Below are 18,678 nucleotides of genomic sequence, written 5' to 3' on the forward strand. Positions count from 1 at the left end.
TGGAACTCTGCATGTCATTGTTGTCCACTCAGACGTATGTTTATTTTAAAGTGCAGTAAGCAAATACAGTATGTTTGAAACCAGAGGTTCGGGCTGGTATGCGGCCCTCACACCTACGTCGCACCATAGATATATATACAGGCTAGATCACAGATATAGAAACCTAGATACCTCATTGGCCTCTGCAGTTCATTGGAGCGACATGCTTGGTATGGTGGCCACCATATTTCCGGGGGGAACGGGCACTGGCCAATCACAGCGTGTTGACTACTGGCCAACCACAGCGCGTCTTTTCCAGGACTTGTCAGAATCTAGTTGTCCCGCCCCCACCTGCGTCTGATTGGCCTACTGAACGCCCCCTTCTGTGACGCACACGGAAATTTCCAGCTGCCCCCCAGAAGCATAGAGGAAGCGGAAGTGCGTCAGAGATGCCGACGCTTCAGAGCCAGAGGAGGCGTCTACCTTTATATGTCTATGGGCTAGATGACTCACCCGCGCTGCTGGCCAATGGAGTACGACGTTGCCACATGGCGGCCATCTTGCAACAGTCATTCATAACATTATGTCTATGGTGCACTTAATGTTATTTAAAAAAAAAAAACATGATTATAATTATAAGTATGCAGTTTCATAACTACATCTTTGGTGTTTACAACACAACAAACCGTTTGAAAATCGGATGAAAATTGAGCACGCTATGGTTATTTCAAAATACATGCACCATAGACATAATGTTATGAATGACTGTTGCAAGATGGCCGCAGTTGAGCCATCTAGCCTTTATATATATCTATGCGTCGCACTGCCAATCCAGCGTTATGTCTTAGCTAGAGTCATAGCTTGTTGTACCCGTCTGTCCGTGTCCCTTTTATGCCCATATATGGAGATATGTATATGTCAGTCCTTGTCCCTCCATATTAATCCACACCAATTGCAACGCACCTGTTACGATCCTTAAGTCTAGGAGTGAAGGATTGTGACATAGAGTGGGTGAGTGAAATGAGCTTTATTGTTTTTGACCTTTTTTTTGTTGATTGCTGACACAGAATTAATATATACAAGTGACAAATAACTTTAAATTATACAAACTTTATAAAGGGACCACCTATTCTTTTGAACCCCTATCTAGCCTAATCTCTATTAAATCAAAATGACATCAAATCCCTAATCTAACCTAACTTCGCTAATCTAAACTGAAGAAAACAAGACAGGTACAAAAAGCGGGCACTGGCGGTCCAACATAAATACACCACAGAGTGGTGCACCGTACTTTTACTGCTGTGAGGGTTATTACCTATCCTAGGTTCAAAACTGTAAAGGTTGACCAAGCGGCCAAGGCTCCAAAAATGAACAACTTCAGAATTTGCAGATTGTTGAGTTTTATTTTCCCAAACCTCCAGGAACAGTTCCATGCAGCAAATCAACAGTGAAGACTTTTTAAATTAAATAAATATAAGACTGGCAGCTCTGTCTCAAGGCTGTTAACGCTTTGCTTGCCAAGTTCAACTAACTGACTGTCACTTGCAGCCTCCCTTAAATAGGGAGTGGATCCTACCACAAGCACAGAAACAATTAACCTCAAAATTAGCTTATCTACAAGCTTACAACTATCTGATGAATAAATAACCTACCACATAAATAGATGTTGCATTTTAAACTAAACACCATTTTGGGTGTGCATTTACTTCAAAAAGACATATAAATACTTTGCTCATTAACATTGTCAAACACCCCTCCTCCTCTACAGTACATGGCACGTTCCACCCCTTCTTAAACCCAATTGACTAGCCTGCTCTGCTTCGGCAGTTACCAGTCAGATTCATAGGGTGCCAGTACTGCAGAGGAAAGACCAGGTGACAAACAAACATTTCAGATCAGTTCCAATACACAGTGTTTAAATAAACAAAGTTTGAACCCCTGCAGTCTGTGTCATTTCTACATTGAATACAGGTAAAAATCATATGCTACAAATAGTCCCTTCCCTCTTAGTGTGTCTATGTATAGGGCACGGGCTGCCCCGTGACAAATACTATTACAGCAAGCTCAAGGCAAACCAGGATGCAAGACAGAATACCAGGGGTACTAAACTTTTAGCCCCCAAAGTATTGACAATATGGTTTCAGACGGACAGCACAGCTTTAGCATGCCACACACTGACAATGGGCACAGCTGGTGACAGCTCTTTTATAATGAGCGTTGAGTAGAGCACGCCTTCTCCTGACGGTAGTATCCGGGTAGGAGAGTTGTCCTCAGCTCTTTTATAATGGCCAGGCGTCCTCCTGATTGGTCCACTGGTCTGATGGACGGTCTCCTCCTCCACCAGGTCTCCTCCCATGTAGGACCTGAGCTGGGATAGCAGGAGTCAGTGGGACTATACCAACTAGCTGTACACTCCACAGTAATACCACACATAATATAAGAACCCTCACATGTAACACCCCCACCCTCAAAATCAAACATAGTTTGACAAATTTACCATTTACCAGGCCCGTGACAGAGCATCTGCCAACACATTATCTGCCCCCTTTTTGTGTCTTATCTCCAAATTATAATCTTGAATAAGGATTGCCCTCCTCATGAGCCGTTGGTTGTGGTTACGCATGCGCTGCAAGAATACCAAGGGGTTGTGATCGATGTAACAGACCACCGGCAACGGGCTGGACCCCACATACACCTCGAAGAATTGCAGCGCAAGTAACACAGCCAACGCCTCTTTTTCAATGGTTGCATACTTCACCTGATGCTTGTTGAACTTTCGGGAGAAGTAGCAAACTGGATGATCAATCTGATTCGCGTCCTCCTGTAGCAGCACCACTCCAGCTCCCACAGCACTGGCATCCACCTCGAAGGTGAAGGGATGTGAGAAGTCTGGAGCAGCCAATACAGGGGCACTGCACAGAAGGGTTTTGATAGCTTGAAACGCATGTTGACACTCAGGGGACCAGATAAATGATTTGGTCGGGCTTAACAGGCTAGTCAGGGGATGAGCGACAGTTGAAAAGTTTTTGCAGAAACCCCTATAGTACCCGGCCATTTCCAAGATACCGGCGTAACTCACGTCGGGTTATGGGAGCGGGATAGGCAACGATAGCGGCAACCTTAGCCTCTATAGGCCGTACCTGACCCTGTCCCACCTGTCTCCCCAGACACGTGACTGTAGCCTTGCCGAACTCACATTTAGCTAAGTTCAAGGTCAGTGAAGCCCTAGCTAAACGATCAAATACAATGTTGAGGAGTTTCATGTGCTCCGCCCAATCCACGGAATACACAATCAAATCATCCAGATAAGCATTACAGTTAGGCACCCCTTCCAACACAATATTGACCAGCCGCTGAAGAGTAGCGGGTGCGTTACACATGCCGAATACCATCACATCATATTGTACAAAATGGTCAGATGTCACAAAAGCAGAGATTTCAGAGGCCCTTTTCGTCAAAGGCACCTGCCAGTAACCTTTAAGCAAATCTAACTTTGTCACAAATGCAGCAGATCCTAAATTATCCACACAGTCTTCTTCTAGGTAAGGGATAAGAATCCTGCACTGTCACAGCGTTTACCTTCCTGTAGTCTGTACAAAATCTAGGGCTACCGTCTGATTTAACCTGCAATAGACAGGGAGAGCTCCATGGACTTGAACTTGACCTGGCTAACTCATGAGTGAGAAGATACTCTACCTCTTTTCTCATGAGCGCTCGTTTCGTGGGGTTGACACGGTACGCCTGGCGCGCCCCACATCAATGTCATGCTCAAGCACGGTAGTGCGAGTTGGAACTACTCCAAATAATACAGGATAATCGGTAACTAACCTATTTATGTCCTGCTGGTGGTCAGGAAGTAAATGACTGAGATGTTCGGGTAATTGGTTCAACATCTCTGAATTACACAGACGGGCATGTTGGGCTGGAGACGCACGCAACACTAACCCATCGTCCTCTGGAGCCTGGGAGTCAGTAGACTCACACTGGAGCTCACTGGGCCCCGTAGAGGAGGATATCTGCTCAGACACCATTAATCCTACCTCTCTGACATGAAACGCTTTTAGCATGTTCACGTGGCAAACCCGACTTTTACGTCGTCTATCTGGGGTACCAATCACAGTCCGTTTTACCAAGCTTTTCTAAAATCACATACGGACCTGAAAATCTGTCTGACAGAGTGGAGCCAGGAATAGGCAGCAGCACTAAAACCTGGTCACCTGGACTGAAAGAACGCTCTACGGCGGCTTTATCATAACGCTCCTTCATAACTGCTTGAGAGCTACTCAAATATTCCCTAGCAAGGGAACATGCCTTGTTAAGACGCTCTCGGAATTTCTTCACAAAATCCAAAACATTAGTTTCGGGAGACACACCAGTGGCCATAAACTGGTCTTTTTAAGTTCCTTGAGAGGGCCGCGAACCGTGTGTCCAAAAACTAGCTCGGCTGGACTAAAACCCAGCGACTCTTGCATTGCGTCTCACGCAGCAAACAACACAAATGGGATTCCCTCCTCCCAACCCCTTCCTGACTCTAAACAGTATTTGCATAACATGGTTTTTAGTGTCTGGTGCCACCGTTCCAGGGCACCTTGGGACTCGGGGTGATATGCGCTGGACACGATGATGCTGAATGGACAAGGTCTCCATTACTTGTTCAAACAGGTTAGATAAGAAATTAGTTCCCTGATCTGTCTGGACCACTTTCGGAAAACCCCAAGTAGCAAAAAACTTTATCAGAGCCTTTATCACGGAGGTAGAAGTGATTTTACGCAGAGGAATTGCCTCGGGAAATCTGGTTGCTGTACACATAATAGTCAAGAGATATTGGTTACCTGATTTCGTACGAGGCAGGGGACTCACACAATCCACAATAACCCGCTCAAATGGTTCCCCAATGGCTGGAATCGGACAGAGCGGCGCAGCAGGAATCGTCTGGTTTGGTTTCCCTGTCAGCTGACAGGTAGGGCAGGTGCGACAATACTGTGCCACATCTTGCTTTAGCCCAGGCCAAAAGAAATGCTTGAGGATTCGGGAATACGTTTTTGTAATCCCCAACTGCCCAGCCCAATTATGATTTTGAGCCAGCGAAAGAACCTGCTGTCGGTATGCAGTTGGGACCACAATTTGGACCACTGCGCTCCAGTCAGATTCCTCGGAACCAAGAGGACACCATTTGCGCATCAGCAATTCCTCTTCACAAAAATAGCCCCTGGTTTTGGTTTTAACATCCTCTATACTCAGTACAGCATCAAAACACTTTTCCAGCGTGTGATCACCTCGTTGTGCCTTGATTAGGCTTTCCTTGGTGACTGGTAGGATTTAACTGATCCTTCACAATACCAGTTACCTTCCCCCCTTTTTGTTAACACTCGATCACTGTGCCAACGCTTTAGGAGCGGTAGGCAATACTTTGTCACCCGCAAGGGCGCGAATAACAATGGAATCGGAAAAATCGGAATCCTTACCTACTTTTCGTGATTGTGCACGAGTGATCACACACGCTGAAAACGCGTCAGGGAATTTGACAGACAGGTTGTCCTGTTCAACAATTTCCAACACAGGCCTCTCCACCACCTCTATCACAGGATACACTTTACCTCCCGCAATATCATTCCCCATGACAAATGAAATCCCCTCAATTGGCAACTCATCGCACACTGCTACTTTAAAGTACCCTGTCACCAGGGCAGATTGCACATACAGTGTATGCAAAGGCGCAGAAATAAATCCCATTTCCACCATCTAATATCTGCGCTCGACCCGCAGGCCGTTTGGTCACCTAACGGTAACACTCCTGAAAGTATCACACTCTGCTGAGCTCCTGTATCTCTCAAAATGCGAACTGTTTGTCGCTCAGTAATGTCCTGTGACACGGACACCCCCCCATCGAACACAGATGGATCATAACTTGGATCTGGACCAGGGCGGAAACACACAGATGGACCTTTAACACCTTTCTCAGTTTTAATAAGGCCCATACCCTTAGACCCATTCTGACCTTGCCTCTGCTGTCTCTTCACACAATTGGCAATTAAATGACCCACTATCTTGCAATAATGACATACCCTCTCGACACTTGGCTTGGAGCCAGACTGCTCAGACGGACGCTGAGCGGATGCGTAATTACGCGCGTATCCAAATTTTCGAGGTGAGCCGGGGCTCACTGAAGATGGATTAAATACGCTCTTGTGGGTTAATACAAACTCATCGGCAAGAATGGCAGCTTCGGAAATAGAAGACACTTTACGTTCGTTTAAATACACCGTTACTCTCTCTGGCACACACCTTTTAAATTCCTCCACCAGCATTAGTGCACGTAGCTCTTCCCAATTCGCTACTTTGCTGGCAGTACACCAGCGATCAAAGATAGTCTCCTTCTCCCTGGCAAACTCACCAAACGTCTGTTTGGAGACCTTTCAGTAGTCTCTAAATTTTTGCCTGTATGCCTCTGGAACTAATTCATAAGCTCTCAAGATGGTAACTTTAACTTTATCATAAAGCATACTGTCTGGTATAGAGAGTGTGGCGATCACTTCTTGCGCTTTGCCATGTAACTTACTTTGCAATAGAATGGACCACATGTCTTTGGGCCAACGGAGGGCAGTAGCCACTCGATCGAATGCACCAAAATAAGAATCTACTTCGGACTCACGGAAGGGGGGGAACTAATGCAATTTGCCTGGTTAGATCGTGAGGGACTATACCTGTACTTCTACTGGGACTGGGTGTGTGTATGGTGGTCGGCGACGGCGCAGCAGCGGCACCTGGGATTCCTGGACAGGCGACCCTTCTCTGCTCCATTTCCAACTCCAGTTGGAGTACGCGGACCTCTTTGTCCGCCTCAATTATTTTGAGCTCGAGCTGGAAAGCTCTTTCATTGGCTTTCTCACGCACCACATCCTCTCTTTCTCTCACCTTCTCCCGTTCTTCCTTCGCAAGCCGTGCTAGGCGCACTTTGATGCGGGAGCGAGATAAGGAGGATTTGGTGGTGTCTGCTGTATCTGAGGAGGAATCCGAGTCTATAGGCCCGGTGTTGAGGCGTCAGGGGGCGGCTTGATTTTAGCCGTAGCTCCCTTTTCGGACACCACATTTTCAACACCTGCTTGAATTTCTTCTGCCACATCGGTTCCCCCCTGATCTGCAGTTGCCCCTCCTTCAACTACCACTTTTGCTGGCAACACCAACACCCCCATGTCCACCAGTTTTGTAAATACAATGTCCTTGATCTTGCTTTTTACGTCCCCTGCCTTCACCGTGATCCTATAGTGGGTCGCTAATACTAATAAATCGTCCTTTCTACGGGCATCGAATGCGCCTAATGAAGGATCGGCCACAAAGGCATTTAAATCGAAAGCTGCCATCCTGCTCTGAATAACCCACAAAAAAACGCCCTAAAAAAAAAATCTAAACCAAAACCTCCAATTCATTCACCAACAGTGACGAGCCCCGATTTATGTTACGATCCTTAAGTCTAGGAGTGAAGGATTGTGACATAGAGTTGGTGAGTGAAATGAGCTTTATTGTTTTTGACCTATTTTAATCTAAACTGAAGAAAACAAGACAGGTACAAAAAGCGGGCACCGGCGGTCCAACATAAATACACCACAGAGTGGTGCACCGTATACTTTTACTCCTGTGAGGGTTATTACCTATCCTAGGTTCAATACTATTACAGCAAGCTCAAGGCAAACTAGGATGCAAGACAGAATACCAGGGGTACTAAACTTTTAGCCCCCAAAGTATTGACAATATGGTTTCAGACGGACAGCGTTGTAGCAGCACAGCTTTAGCGTGCCACACACTGACAATGGGCACAGCTGGTGACAGCTCTTTCATAATGGCCAGGCGTCCTCCTGATTGGTCCACTGGTCTGATGGACGGTCTCCTCCTCCACCAGGTCTCCTCCCACGTAGGACCTGAGCTGGGATAGCAGGAGTCAGTGGGACTATACCAACTAGCTGTACACTCCACAGTAATACCACACATAATATAAGATATAAAGAACCCTCCCATGTAACAGCACCTGTTAATTTTGTGTGTCCCATACTGTACGTACGCCGTCCAGCAGTCATTTCGGGCCCCGTCGCGGGCAGAGAATGTCATAATCTGTGTGCAGCTCGTGGAAAAGTGGAGATATTTGACTAAACACACATTTTCTGCCAGAACTTTCAAATGGATATGAATGGATATGTACATTTTCTTGACATGAAAAGGTTTCCTTCCAGGGACCCCCAGAAGCAAAGATTTTAGTTAAAAATGTTCCTTCCAAAAATGTATATTCAAAGATTTGCACAGATATTCACGACAAAAAAGAAATGGCAGATCTACAAGCTCATAGCACAGCACTCTGTGTCGTGCTATGCCTATGAGCTTGTGTATCTGCTATTTTTGAATAGCCAAAGAAATATAATAATGACACAGATGTGTTCCCGGATTGACGGTGGAGGGAGTTTGATGACAGACAGCTGCAGAAACAGAGCCGTGTGACCAATGCTGAACATGAAGAGTGAACAGTGTTCTGATTGAAAAGGCCGCCTAAATGAACCATTGGAGCAGGGGTCTTCAACGTGTTTTCAGGCCATGGACCCCCTATCTGAGAGAGAGAGATGAAGCAGGGACCCCCCCCCCCCTTCACTACCTATTGTATAAAATTGTGCTGCAGATTCAACTTTTTTCATAGATTTTATAGATTGTTTGACACATCAGTGTTGGATTCATGTTATTGTGTATTTTCAGACATATGACCACTTAAACTATCGATACCTAGGAAACTTTACCTTTCACTCTGTACTTAATCTCCTCTTTTTTCCCTCTCTTTGCCGAAAATAGCCTGGCAACGCTTGTAGATCTGCTAATTGTGTCTAAAGTTCTCCTTAGAATAGTGATGCTATAGGGTTCAAGTGGTCAATGAGAAAAACGTATCCTATCACACAGATATTTGTAGCTTGTAGATCGGCTATTTTTGCTACTTTTGTGAGACATAGAATGGCCCGACAGTATATGCGATGTGGCCCTCTGGAGTGAGTGTGGAAATATAGTGGCTCTCTCCATCATCAAAGTTGCCCACCGCTGCTGTAGTGGGTGTATGCATGGATTAACTTGTTAGCCAATGAGAATGGTGGGAGGGGGGAGTGTGAGGCCGAGTGTGCTAGATGTAATATCACAGCCATTCTAGGGCTAGTGCTGTGACTAGAATCCTTTTCCAGCCTTTACTCATCTGCGAGGAGATAAGCCTGGTCACGACCTAAAGCAGGGTCAGGACCTCCTTCGTACGTGTTTCCCCCCCGGAAACGGTCTTTTTCGACCAATCACAACACTCGTTTCATTCACGGAGAGTGTAAACAGATTTGTAAAGCGTCAACGTCATTTCCTTGGACGGTACTTCCTCCAAATTCCGGTACTTCCTTTTAGACACTCAACCGGCCAGAGGTGTTGCCCAGCGTGGTGCTGGGCTGGATGTAATATCACAGCCATTCTTAGTTCAGTAGCTTAACTCCATTTGTTTACATTATCGAAACGAAGCGGATAAAAGCGCCACATTTTTTATGAGGCTTCTTTAGGGCCTACTGATGGATTCTAGCCTTGGGTACCAGACTTTATTTTGAAAATTATCCATACAATTATCCATATCAATATCCATTAAAAAAAACAGGCCGATTCACTTTTTGGCCTCTAACTCTTGAACCGTAGGTCATAGCATCAAAAATCAACTTCCCATATAGGGCACTTAATTTGGTGCAAAAACAGTGATATTTGTAGAATTTGTTGCGCCCCCTATGGGTGGAAATGAAATCGCATTGGCTCTGCGTTTTTATCGGCCCCTCAATGATATGAATTTGGGACAGATAGGACGCTGTGTTCATGATTTGTGGCATTTTTTGCCAAACGGACCCTCACACAAATGTCAGAAGCCAATCGTAGCCAATCGGAAGGGAATATGAAAAATCTGACTCATACATCTTGATCACATGACCAAAGACAGAGTGTTTGCCGATTTGTGTGAGGTTTGGGCCAAATTGGTAGGACTAATAGCAAAATATGTGTTTTGAAGATGGCGGAAAATCTTGAAATCGGAAAAGGGGCGGGACCTATATGGGAAGTTGCATCATGATCCAAGGAGTCCAGGGAAAAAAAGATTGTTGATGCTATGACCTATGGTTCAAGAGTTATAGGCCAGTGTTCTCCAATGTAAAACGTTAATGCCTTCGTAATTGGTGACGTTTGAAAATACGAGTCAAATAGGAGAGTGGGAAAAGTATTAGCTTGTTAGCGAATGGGAATGAAGGGAGCTGAGTGAGGTCGAACGCGGGTAGACTGTCTGTCTTGGTGACGTTTGAAAATACGTGTCAAATAGGAGAGGGAGGAAAGAAAATCCACCGAACGTATAGCGAATCGGTCTGGATTCCAGGCTAGTGCTGGATGTTGTAGCGCTGTGCTAGAGGACTCCCAGCATTCATTGCAGCAGCAGCAGCAGTGTGTGAGCACTGAGCTGTTTATGATGATGCATTGTTTCATGTCAGCTGCTGTGGGTCAAATTTAACCTCCTATAAAGCATCGGATTATAGGATCATGTTTTTTACCCTGACTCTCTCTGTGTGTGTGTGTGTGTGTGTGTGTGTGTGTGTGTGTGTGTGTGTGTGTGTGTGTGTGTGTGTGTGTGTGACTAAAATACAAATTCGACAAGTTGCTCGATCTGCCTGCAACTCTGTTTCCATGTTTCTCTCTCTCTGTGTCTCTCTCTCTGTGTCTCTCTCTCTCTCTCTCTCTCTCTCTCTCTCTCTCGCTCTCGCTCTCGCTCTCTCTCCCTCTCTCTGTCTCTCTATGTCTCTCTATCAGTAGAGAGCCATAGTGCTGACAGAGTCATTTCATTCAGTACGGCCACAGCCCTGAAATGTGAAAAACTGCACTGTCAGTCAGCCAGCTGCTTCATTAGCATACTGACAACTCTGTTGTTATAAGAATCATAACAGTTGTGATTTTAATAGACAGGGACATATCTTCACATTATTAGATTTTTGACGACATACAGGATTAGAAAAAGAAGTGAATATCGTGTAAAACGCTTATGTATTGTAAACATCAGGATCAAAGCAAAACGGGGTTTGAAATATTTCACTGCATGTGCAATGAATGTAGAATATATTAACGTTTTAATTGTATTTATACTACGGAAAAGAAAACATGGAAAATATTATATTCAAATGTATTTGATGATCCTGTATGTATTGGCAGTGAACAGAAGTAAAAAAAAAAAAAAAACATATAAACAAGCGAAATCTACAAGGTCAGCTTGTAGACCAACTCTTTTGTATATATATAGGTGAATAGATATTTGTGAAGAAATGAATAATCAACCAAAATCTGGCGTTGGTAAAGCTCTACTATATGTAACTATTTGAATAGACAGTTTATCTGTAATGAAAGCCATTCATGTCATCATGTGAACCAGTCCTCACTTGACCCTTGACCCTTAAAAATGCGCAGGTAACTTAAACACGCACGCACGCACGCACGCACGCACGCACGCACGCACGCACGCACTCTGCTGACAGAGGAGACGCACGTGTGTGTGTGTGTGTGTGTGTGTGTGTACATGTATGAGTGAAAAACACGGGGGGGGGGTGGAGGGGTTCTCATTCACTCTCATGGGTTCACGGGTCATATTTCATACTATAGTGTGTGTGTGTGTGTGTGTGTGTGTGTGTGTGTGTGTGTGTGTGTGTGTGTGTGTGTGTGTGTGTGTGTGTGTGTGTGTGTGTGTGTGTGTGTGTGTGTGTGTGTGTGTGTGTGTGTGTGTGTGTGTGTGTGTGTGTGTGTGTTCCAAACAGACACGCCCTGTTTTGTGCTGGAATGGCATGTTGAGTATGGCGTACAACACACACACACACACACACACACACACACACACACACACACACACACACACACACACACACACACACACACACACACACACACACACACGACATGTGTCAGTGGAACGCAGAATCAGCACAACACAGCTAGTGCAGTACATGTTGTACACTGTCTGTCTGTCTCCATTAAATAATGGTTTACTGTACACCTAAACACATGCAGTATGTACACATTAATGTGTATTACACCAGTGTTAATTTTGACAGCAAATTATGATGTAGTTATAGTCAGTCTTTTGAATAAAATTCCATTTCTGTCTGTCTATCTGTCTGTCTGTCTGTCTGTCTGTCTGTCTGTCTGTCTGTCTGTCTGTCTGTCTGTCTGTCTGTCTGTCTGTCTGTCTGTCTGTCTGTCTGTCTGTCTGTCAGACTGTTCTCCTAGAATATATTGAAGTGATGTTAATTCATCTTCTTCATGGTGGATTTTCTATGTTTTAAATATCTTTTCTTTAATTTTAGGGAAGAATGATGCTCTAGTGTCTTTATATTTGTCACATTGTAACGGGAAGTGTAGCTCTGTCTCCACCTCCTCTTGAGAGCTGGGTCAGTAACAGTGGTCAGGTAGTCTACCACGGCGTATTCTCGGTTTAGGGCCAAATAGCATTCTAATTGACTTTTGGTTTTTGTTGTGTTTTTCCAGGTGATATAATGTTCTTGTGCGCTATTGTTGAAGGCTGCTATCTATTTCAATACATTTCAACGCACTTTTAAATTGAGTGACTGTCTGTAGGACATTTACATTTTACTCTGCATGTAATCACGGGCGGACAACGGGTCCATTATTTGACGGGCGTGGTGGGTCTGGTTCGTACTTTGAAATAATCACGGGCGACGGGTCGGTCTACGGATCTGATTAATGACGGGCAGGGCGGGCGGGCGCGGGTTCTCAAAATTGGTCCCGTGCAGGACTCTGGTCTGAGGACCAGCTGACTGAGGAGGGTTGGTGGAGGTCAGTCTCAGGACCAGCTGACTGAGGGGACTCTTGCTCATGTTCTCCTCTTGGCATTGTAAGGCTTGGTGATGGTAGGAGGTGGGGTCACTATTTTGACGGTGCTTGTGAAATTTGAATGCTCCTTTCTGAATGTTCTCTCTAATGTCTCTCTCTCTCTCTCTCTCTCTCTCTCTCTCTCTCTCCCCTCTCTCTCTCTCTCTCTCTCTCTCTCTCTCTCAGGGTGTCTGAAGGTGTGTCCCAGCAGGACAGACTACAGGTCTTAGCGGTAAGTCTGCAGTGAAACAACACGATCAAACATAACGGCTACAGCCTGGGTACATGCACTGAACCAGTTTAAATGCACAGTACCAGGATATAGCTAATAACATTATACTTTACATACAGTATTATAGTGTAGTAGGAATATTATAGGATGTTATAATACAGTTTTACAGTGTAGTAGGGACTATGAGACATTTCCATGTCCTTCAACTTGGCCTACATCATCACAAACATTCCCCACACTGCTCTCTGGGTTACCATGGTTACCCCCCTTTTCACCGCCCCTCCCTCCCCTCCCCCTCCTGCTTTGTCTCCTAGAGAGAGAGAGAGAGAGAGAGAGAGAGAGATGGGGAGAGGTCAGCATTGTGTCCTCTGTCAAGGACACGTACACGTACACACACACACTCACACACACACACACACACACACACACACACACACACACACACACACACACACACACACACACACACACACACACACACACCCACACACACACCCACCAGAGGGAGGCTCTGTTCTGTGCTGTGATTGGTGGACAGGCATGTGACATCATCAGACCTCAGACACATCAGATCTACAATGTCAGCTGTTTTTTTTTACCACTCGCACCCCAGCATTCATCCATATTGTGGTGGTGAATATTAGCCAAAAACAGCAGATCTACAAGTTCACAAATACGTCTTAACGTGACGCGCTGTGAGCTTATATAGATCTGCTATTTTTGGGGGTGACAACTCAGATCCAGAACCCTAAAGTCTAGAGTTAATGGTTAATGTGTTGCACACATCTTATACAAGTCTAATATATGACCTTTGTTACTAGACTTTGTAGGCTCTATGCACAGCAGCCATATTGGAAATACATTGGGCCTCTTCCTTATTTCCTTCACAGGTTGTTGCCAATGTAGCCATGGTTCACATGACGCTCGTCTGTCACAAGCGTCATGGAACCACTTGTTCCTGGTTTTTGAATGGTCTACATTTACAATCCGTACATCTACATAAACGTTCAGGTTTCAAATATAAAGTGCTGACCCCAAAGCCACGGATGTAGCAAGTTAAAACGCCCGGGTCTAAGTATCCGTATCTTCTGTATTGTTCAATAAAAAGCATTTTAATCCGATCGGTGACCATTTTCCCAGACTTTTCTCCATATGCCTTCAACTCCGCGACCCTTAAGAGGTGTACTCTGATACATTATAACTCTTTGAGAAAATGGCCACCGATCGGATTTAAAATGCTTTTTATTGAACAATACGGAAGATACGGGTACTTAGACCCAGGCGTTACATTCGTGGCTTTGGGGTAAGCACTTTATATTTGAAACCTGAACGTTTATGTAGATGTACAGGTTATAAATGGAGACCATTCAAAAACCAGGAACAAGTGGTTCCATGACTGTCATGATATGAAAAGCATATCCTTGCTTACTGTAAAAATAAGAGCATCTCCTAAACTGTAAACTGTATGACAGTCATGTTTCAGGGCTATTACCAATGATACTAATGAAGGCTCTGTTCCATTCTGGTCAAACAGAGTCAGGGTGTTGACTCACTGGAAACACTCTGCTACACCAGTGGGTCTCAAAGTGTGGTCCATGGACCCTCATGGGTCCTTGAGGGGGGTTCCAAATGGACCCTTAAGGCAGTGGTTCCCAAACCTTTTCATGTCAAGGTCCCCCAAATTGACACTTATTAGCTCGCGGACCCCCATTTGAAAAGATATTAGGGACCCCCATAAGAGAAGATTTTTACGGCTCTATAGCAGTGATTTTCAACCATTTTAATTTCAAGGACCCCCAGTTTGACATGCATTAGGCTGCGGACCCCCATTTAATGGCTTTTCTATCTCTGGGACCCCAATTTATATCGTAAAATCAATGTTAATTTAACTCTGAGTGTACAATTGGAACCAAATGGACCCATTAGGGTCCATTTGGTTCTATTTGTACACTCTCAGAGTTACAGACCAATATGGGTCCATTTGGTTCTTAACTATCTATAATTTAGCTGGGAACCCCCTGGAACTCCCTCTAGGACCCCTGGGGGTCCCCGGACCCCACTTTGAGAACCAATGCCTTACGGGTATGTAACTCTGAGCGAGTCAAAATGTAACCATATCCTTTAACTTATAGTCTCGTGTCATTATGAGTAAATAGACTCATACAGCTGTCTGGCGGCGTTATTGACGGAACTTCCTGTTTCCCATCATGCCTCAGGAGAAGAGGAAGAGACAAACGGAGATAGAGAACAAGAAGAGACAGCTGGAGGACGACAAAAGACAACTGCAACACCTCAAGGTGAGAAACCTACATAAGTATGTACTGTCTGCTCACCCAGAACCCTCCATCACCTGAAAACCAATTCCAGAACTGGTGACATGCATGTGATTCAAAGTATGAGTAAACGTACACAGTACACAGCTTCTGAACCATTCTTTAGCCCCATGGTCACTGAACTAAATATTGGACCCGATCGACACCAAGCCACACAATCTTCCCAAGATTTCCCCCCAAAAATATGTATTTGTAGAGAGACAAACCAGGAGAAAATCAACTTTGTTATCAAACTTTCTCTGTCCCAGCAACACACTCTCGCGAGATCTAGCACCAGTAAACATAGGATGTTCGCGAGATTTGCCGTCAGACACCGGTGGCATATTTGGTGCCACCTCCATGACCTGTGCAGTGACCGAAAAGAATGACAATGTTTTTTATAAAAACAGTGGTCAGTCAAACTTTATTTTGTAATGTTTCTTTAGAATGGTGTTTATTAATGTTGACTGGTGTGTGTCTTTATTTGCACATCTCTCCTCCGTGTCATCAGTGCCCATACCCTAGGTGTGGGTTGGTGAAAGGGCCTTCCTGTGTGGAGTTTGCATGTTCTCCCGGTGTCCCCTAGGGTAGATACCCTCACAAAAACATGCAGTACTCCTGGTATCTATACTGCCTCCCCCTGGTCAGCCGGGGCGCCTGATGGAGGGGAAAGGAACTGGTTGGAATAACGTCTTCCTTCCACACGCTACGTCCTACCGGGGGAAGCCCCCCCCTGTCAGGTGATAAGAAGCGGCCTGCTCACTCCTCATGCATTGAAGGAAGCGAGAGCTCAGTGCTGGGCTCTGCCCAGGCTGGCAGAGGGAGAGTAGCGCCATGCAGGATTACATACTTAGGCAATTGGCACTGGGTGAAAAAATGGGTTGCAAAATTGTGGAATAAAATTAAAAGATTACAATATGACTTACTATTAGTACGTTACTATAATTGACAGCTGGTGACTGGACAGTGAGACCACACCTATACTAGACTGTGTACAGTATGAACAGTAGCTGCCCCTCCCCCTTTTACTGTACACATTGTGATGTCTGTGCAGGAAGGGAAGCATGCACACACGCGCACACGCGCGCACACACACACACGCACGCACGCACGCACGCACGCACATGCACACGCACACGCATACAGAGAGAGAGGGAGAGAGAGAGAGACACACGCACACGCACACACATGCACACGCACACGCATACAGAGAGAGAGGGAGAGAGAGAGAGACACACGCACACGCACACACATGCACACGCACACGCATACAGAGAGAGAGAGAGAGAGAGACACACGCACACACACACGCACACACACGCACACGAACATGCACACACGCACGCACACACACACACACACACACACACACACTGCATCACACAGAGCACGGATGTTCCGATAAGGAAAGGGGATGGGGGGGGGGGGAGTAATCATCTCCTCTACTGAGATTCTAAACCACTTCCACAATAAGAGGTCTGTGTGTGTGTGTGTGTGTGTGTGTGTGTGTGTGTGTGTGTGTGTGTGTGTGTGTGTGTGTGTGTGTGTGTGTGTGTGTGTGTGTGTGTGTGTGTGTGTGTGTGTGTGTGTGTGTGTGTGTGTGTGTGTGTGTGTGTGTGTGTGTGTGTGTGTGTATTGCTATGCTTGTGAGGGCCAAATATCCCCGCAAGTATATTAGAATTTGACAAAATATGAAACAGTGTGCATGAGGACATAATGTTCCTGGTGAGGAATGGTAGTTTTATGGTGGAAGGCTTCATTGTGCACTTAGAGGTTGGGTGTAGAGGTTAAGGGCCAGGTTTAGGGGTTAGATATTTTATGCATGATTTATGCATGCATGCTGCTTGCCGGAAATAGCAGATTGTGACATACCGTCTCACAACGTGTTGGCGCTGCAACGTGTTGTGAGCTTGTAGATTGGCTATTTTACACTTAAAGGTAGATTTTCTTTGGTTAAAATAAGTGTTAAATAGCTCTATGTTCTGATGGTACTCATTGCTATAGAGTGTCTGTTCAGTAAAAGGAGTCTCCTCCAGCTCTTTATTAAACAGAAATGCATTTTCAGTGCTCTCTCCTGATTTAAATGTTGTCACCTACCTGAAAGTGTACTATAATCTGTTTAATATAAAGAGCTGGAGAGACCCCTGTGACCGAACAAACGCTCTGTAGGTTGGGGGTTTAAAAAAATGGGAAATGTTGTAAAAATGGCATCAATGGGTTTGTGAGAGTGTGTGTGTGTGTGTGTGTGTGTGTGTGTGTGTGTGTGTGTGTGTGTGTGTGTGTGTGTGTGTGTGTGTGTGTGTGTGTGTGTGTGTGTGTGTGTGTGTGTGTGTGTGTGTGTGTGTGTGTGTGTGTGTGTGTGTGTCTCTCAGGGATGTGGGTATGATGTCACCCACACAGAACACTGTCTCTCTCTTGAGAGAGAGAGAGAGAGAGAGAGAGAGAGAGAGAGAAGGGTGGGGCAGGATAAAAAGAGGAAGTAGACAGTAAGGGAAAGGAGATAGGGATGACAGAGTAAAAGGCATTAGATGAAGAGATGTTGGATGAAGGGATGAATGGATGGAGGGATGGATGAAAGAAAGAAAGAAAGGTTTACAAGACATTTGATGACAGCAACGAGAACTTCTAGAGAGAGAGACAGACAGACAGACAGACAGACAGACAGACAGACAGACAGACAGATTTAAGGATAATAGGATATTGTTTATTGTTATTATTTAATGAGGACCAATTATATGAAGATAGGTTGAAAATGGGTGAAGTTGTCCTTTAACCCTTAACTGCTCCCCGAGGCACTGCCCCTCAAAGCGCCCACTGCTGCTGATAATTATAGGATGGGTTAGAGCAGTGGTTCTCAACCTGTCGGCGTTGTGAGCTTGTACTGTAGATCTGCTATTTTCCACAATATTTATCTGTGGAACCACGTCAAACTAAATGTAACGCCTCAACTGCTACAATTCCAAGTGCTTGTCAGGGTGGGGGGTCCCCAGTTCAAATAGGATTATTATTATTTTACTGTTATCGTTGACTAATCCTTCTCTACATTCACGAGCTCTACCTCAAACTCGGTATGTGTATCTCCCAGGTTGAGAACTAAACAAACTAAACTGGGACCCCAATCAGTTACAGACCCGTAAGGGTCCATTTGGACCCCCGGGGGTCGCCAGACCCGGCGCTGAGAAACACTGTATTAGCATATCTGTCTCTCGATGTGCCCAAATATGGAGATGAGTGATGTCATAACAACTGACAAAC

General features: G+C 45.2%; 1 protein-coding gene across 1 annotated transcript in view; it reads left to right on the plus strand.

The window, feature by feature from the left end:
• The window catches only part of LOC308086756 (paralemmin-1-like), a gene marked incomplete at its 3' end in the record, with an annotated part of 61,606 nt that overhangs the window by 17,126 nt on the left and 25,802 nt on the right, over nt 1-18,678 (plus strand). Inside the window, exons 2-3 of the mRNA XM_080430405.1 lie at nt 13,066-13,111; nt 15,328-15,408. Coding sequence (XP_080286531.1) covers nt 13,066-13,111; nt 15,328-15,408 — 127 coding nt within the window. The remainder of the gene's footprint in view (nt 1-13,065; nt 13,112-15,327; nt 15,409-18,678) is intronic.

This window comes from Gymnoscopelus braueri (genome assembly GCF_963280865.1).
Source record: "Gymnoscopelus braueri genome assembly, chromosome: 6".
NCBI lineage: Eukaryota > Metazoa > Chordata > Actinopteri > Myctophiformes > Myctophidae > Gymnoscopelus > Gymnoscopelus braueri.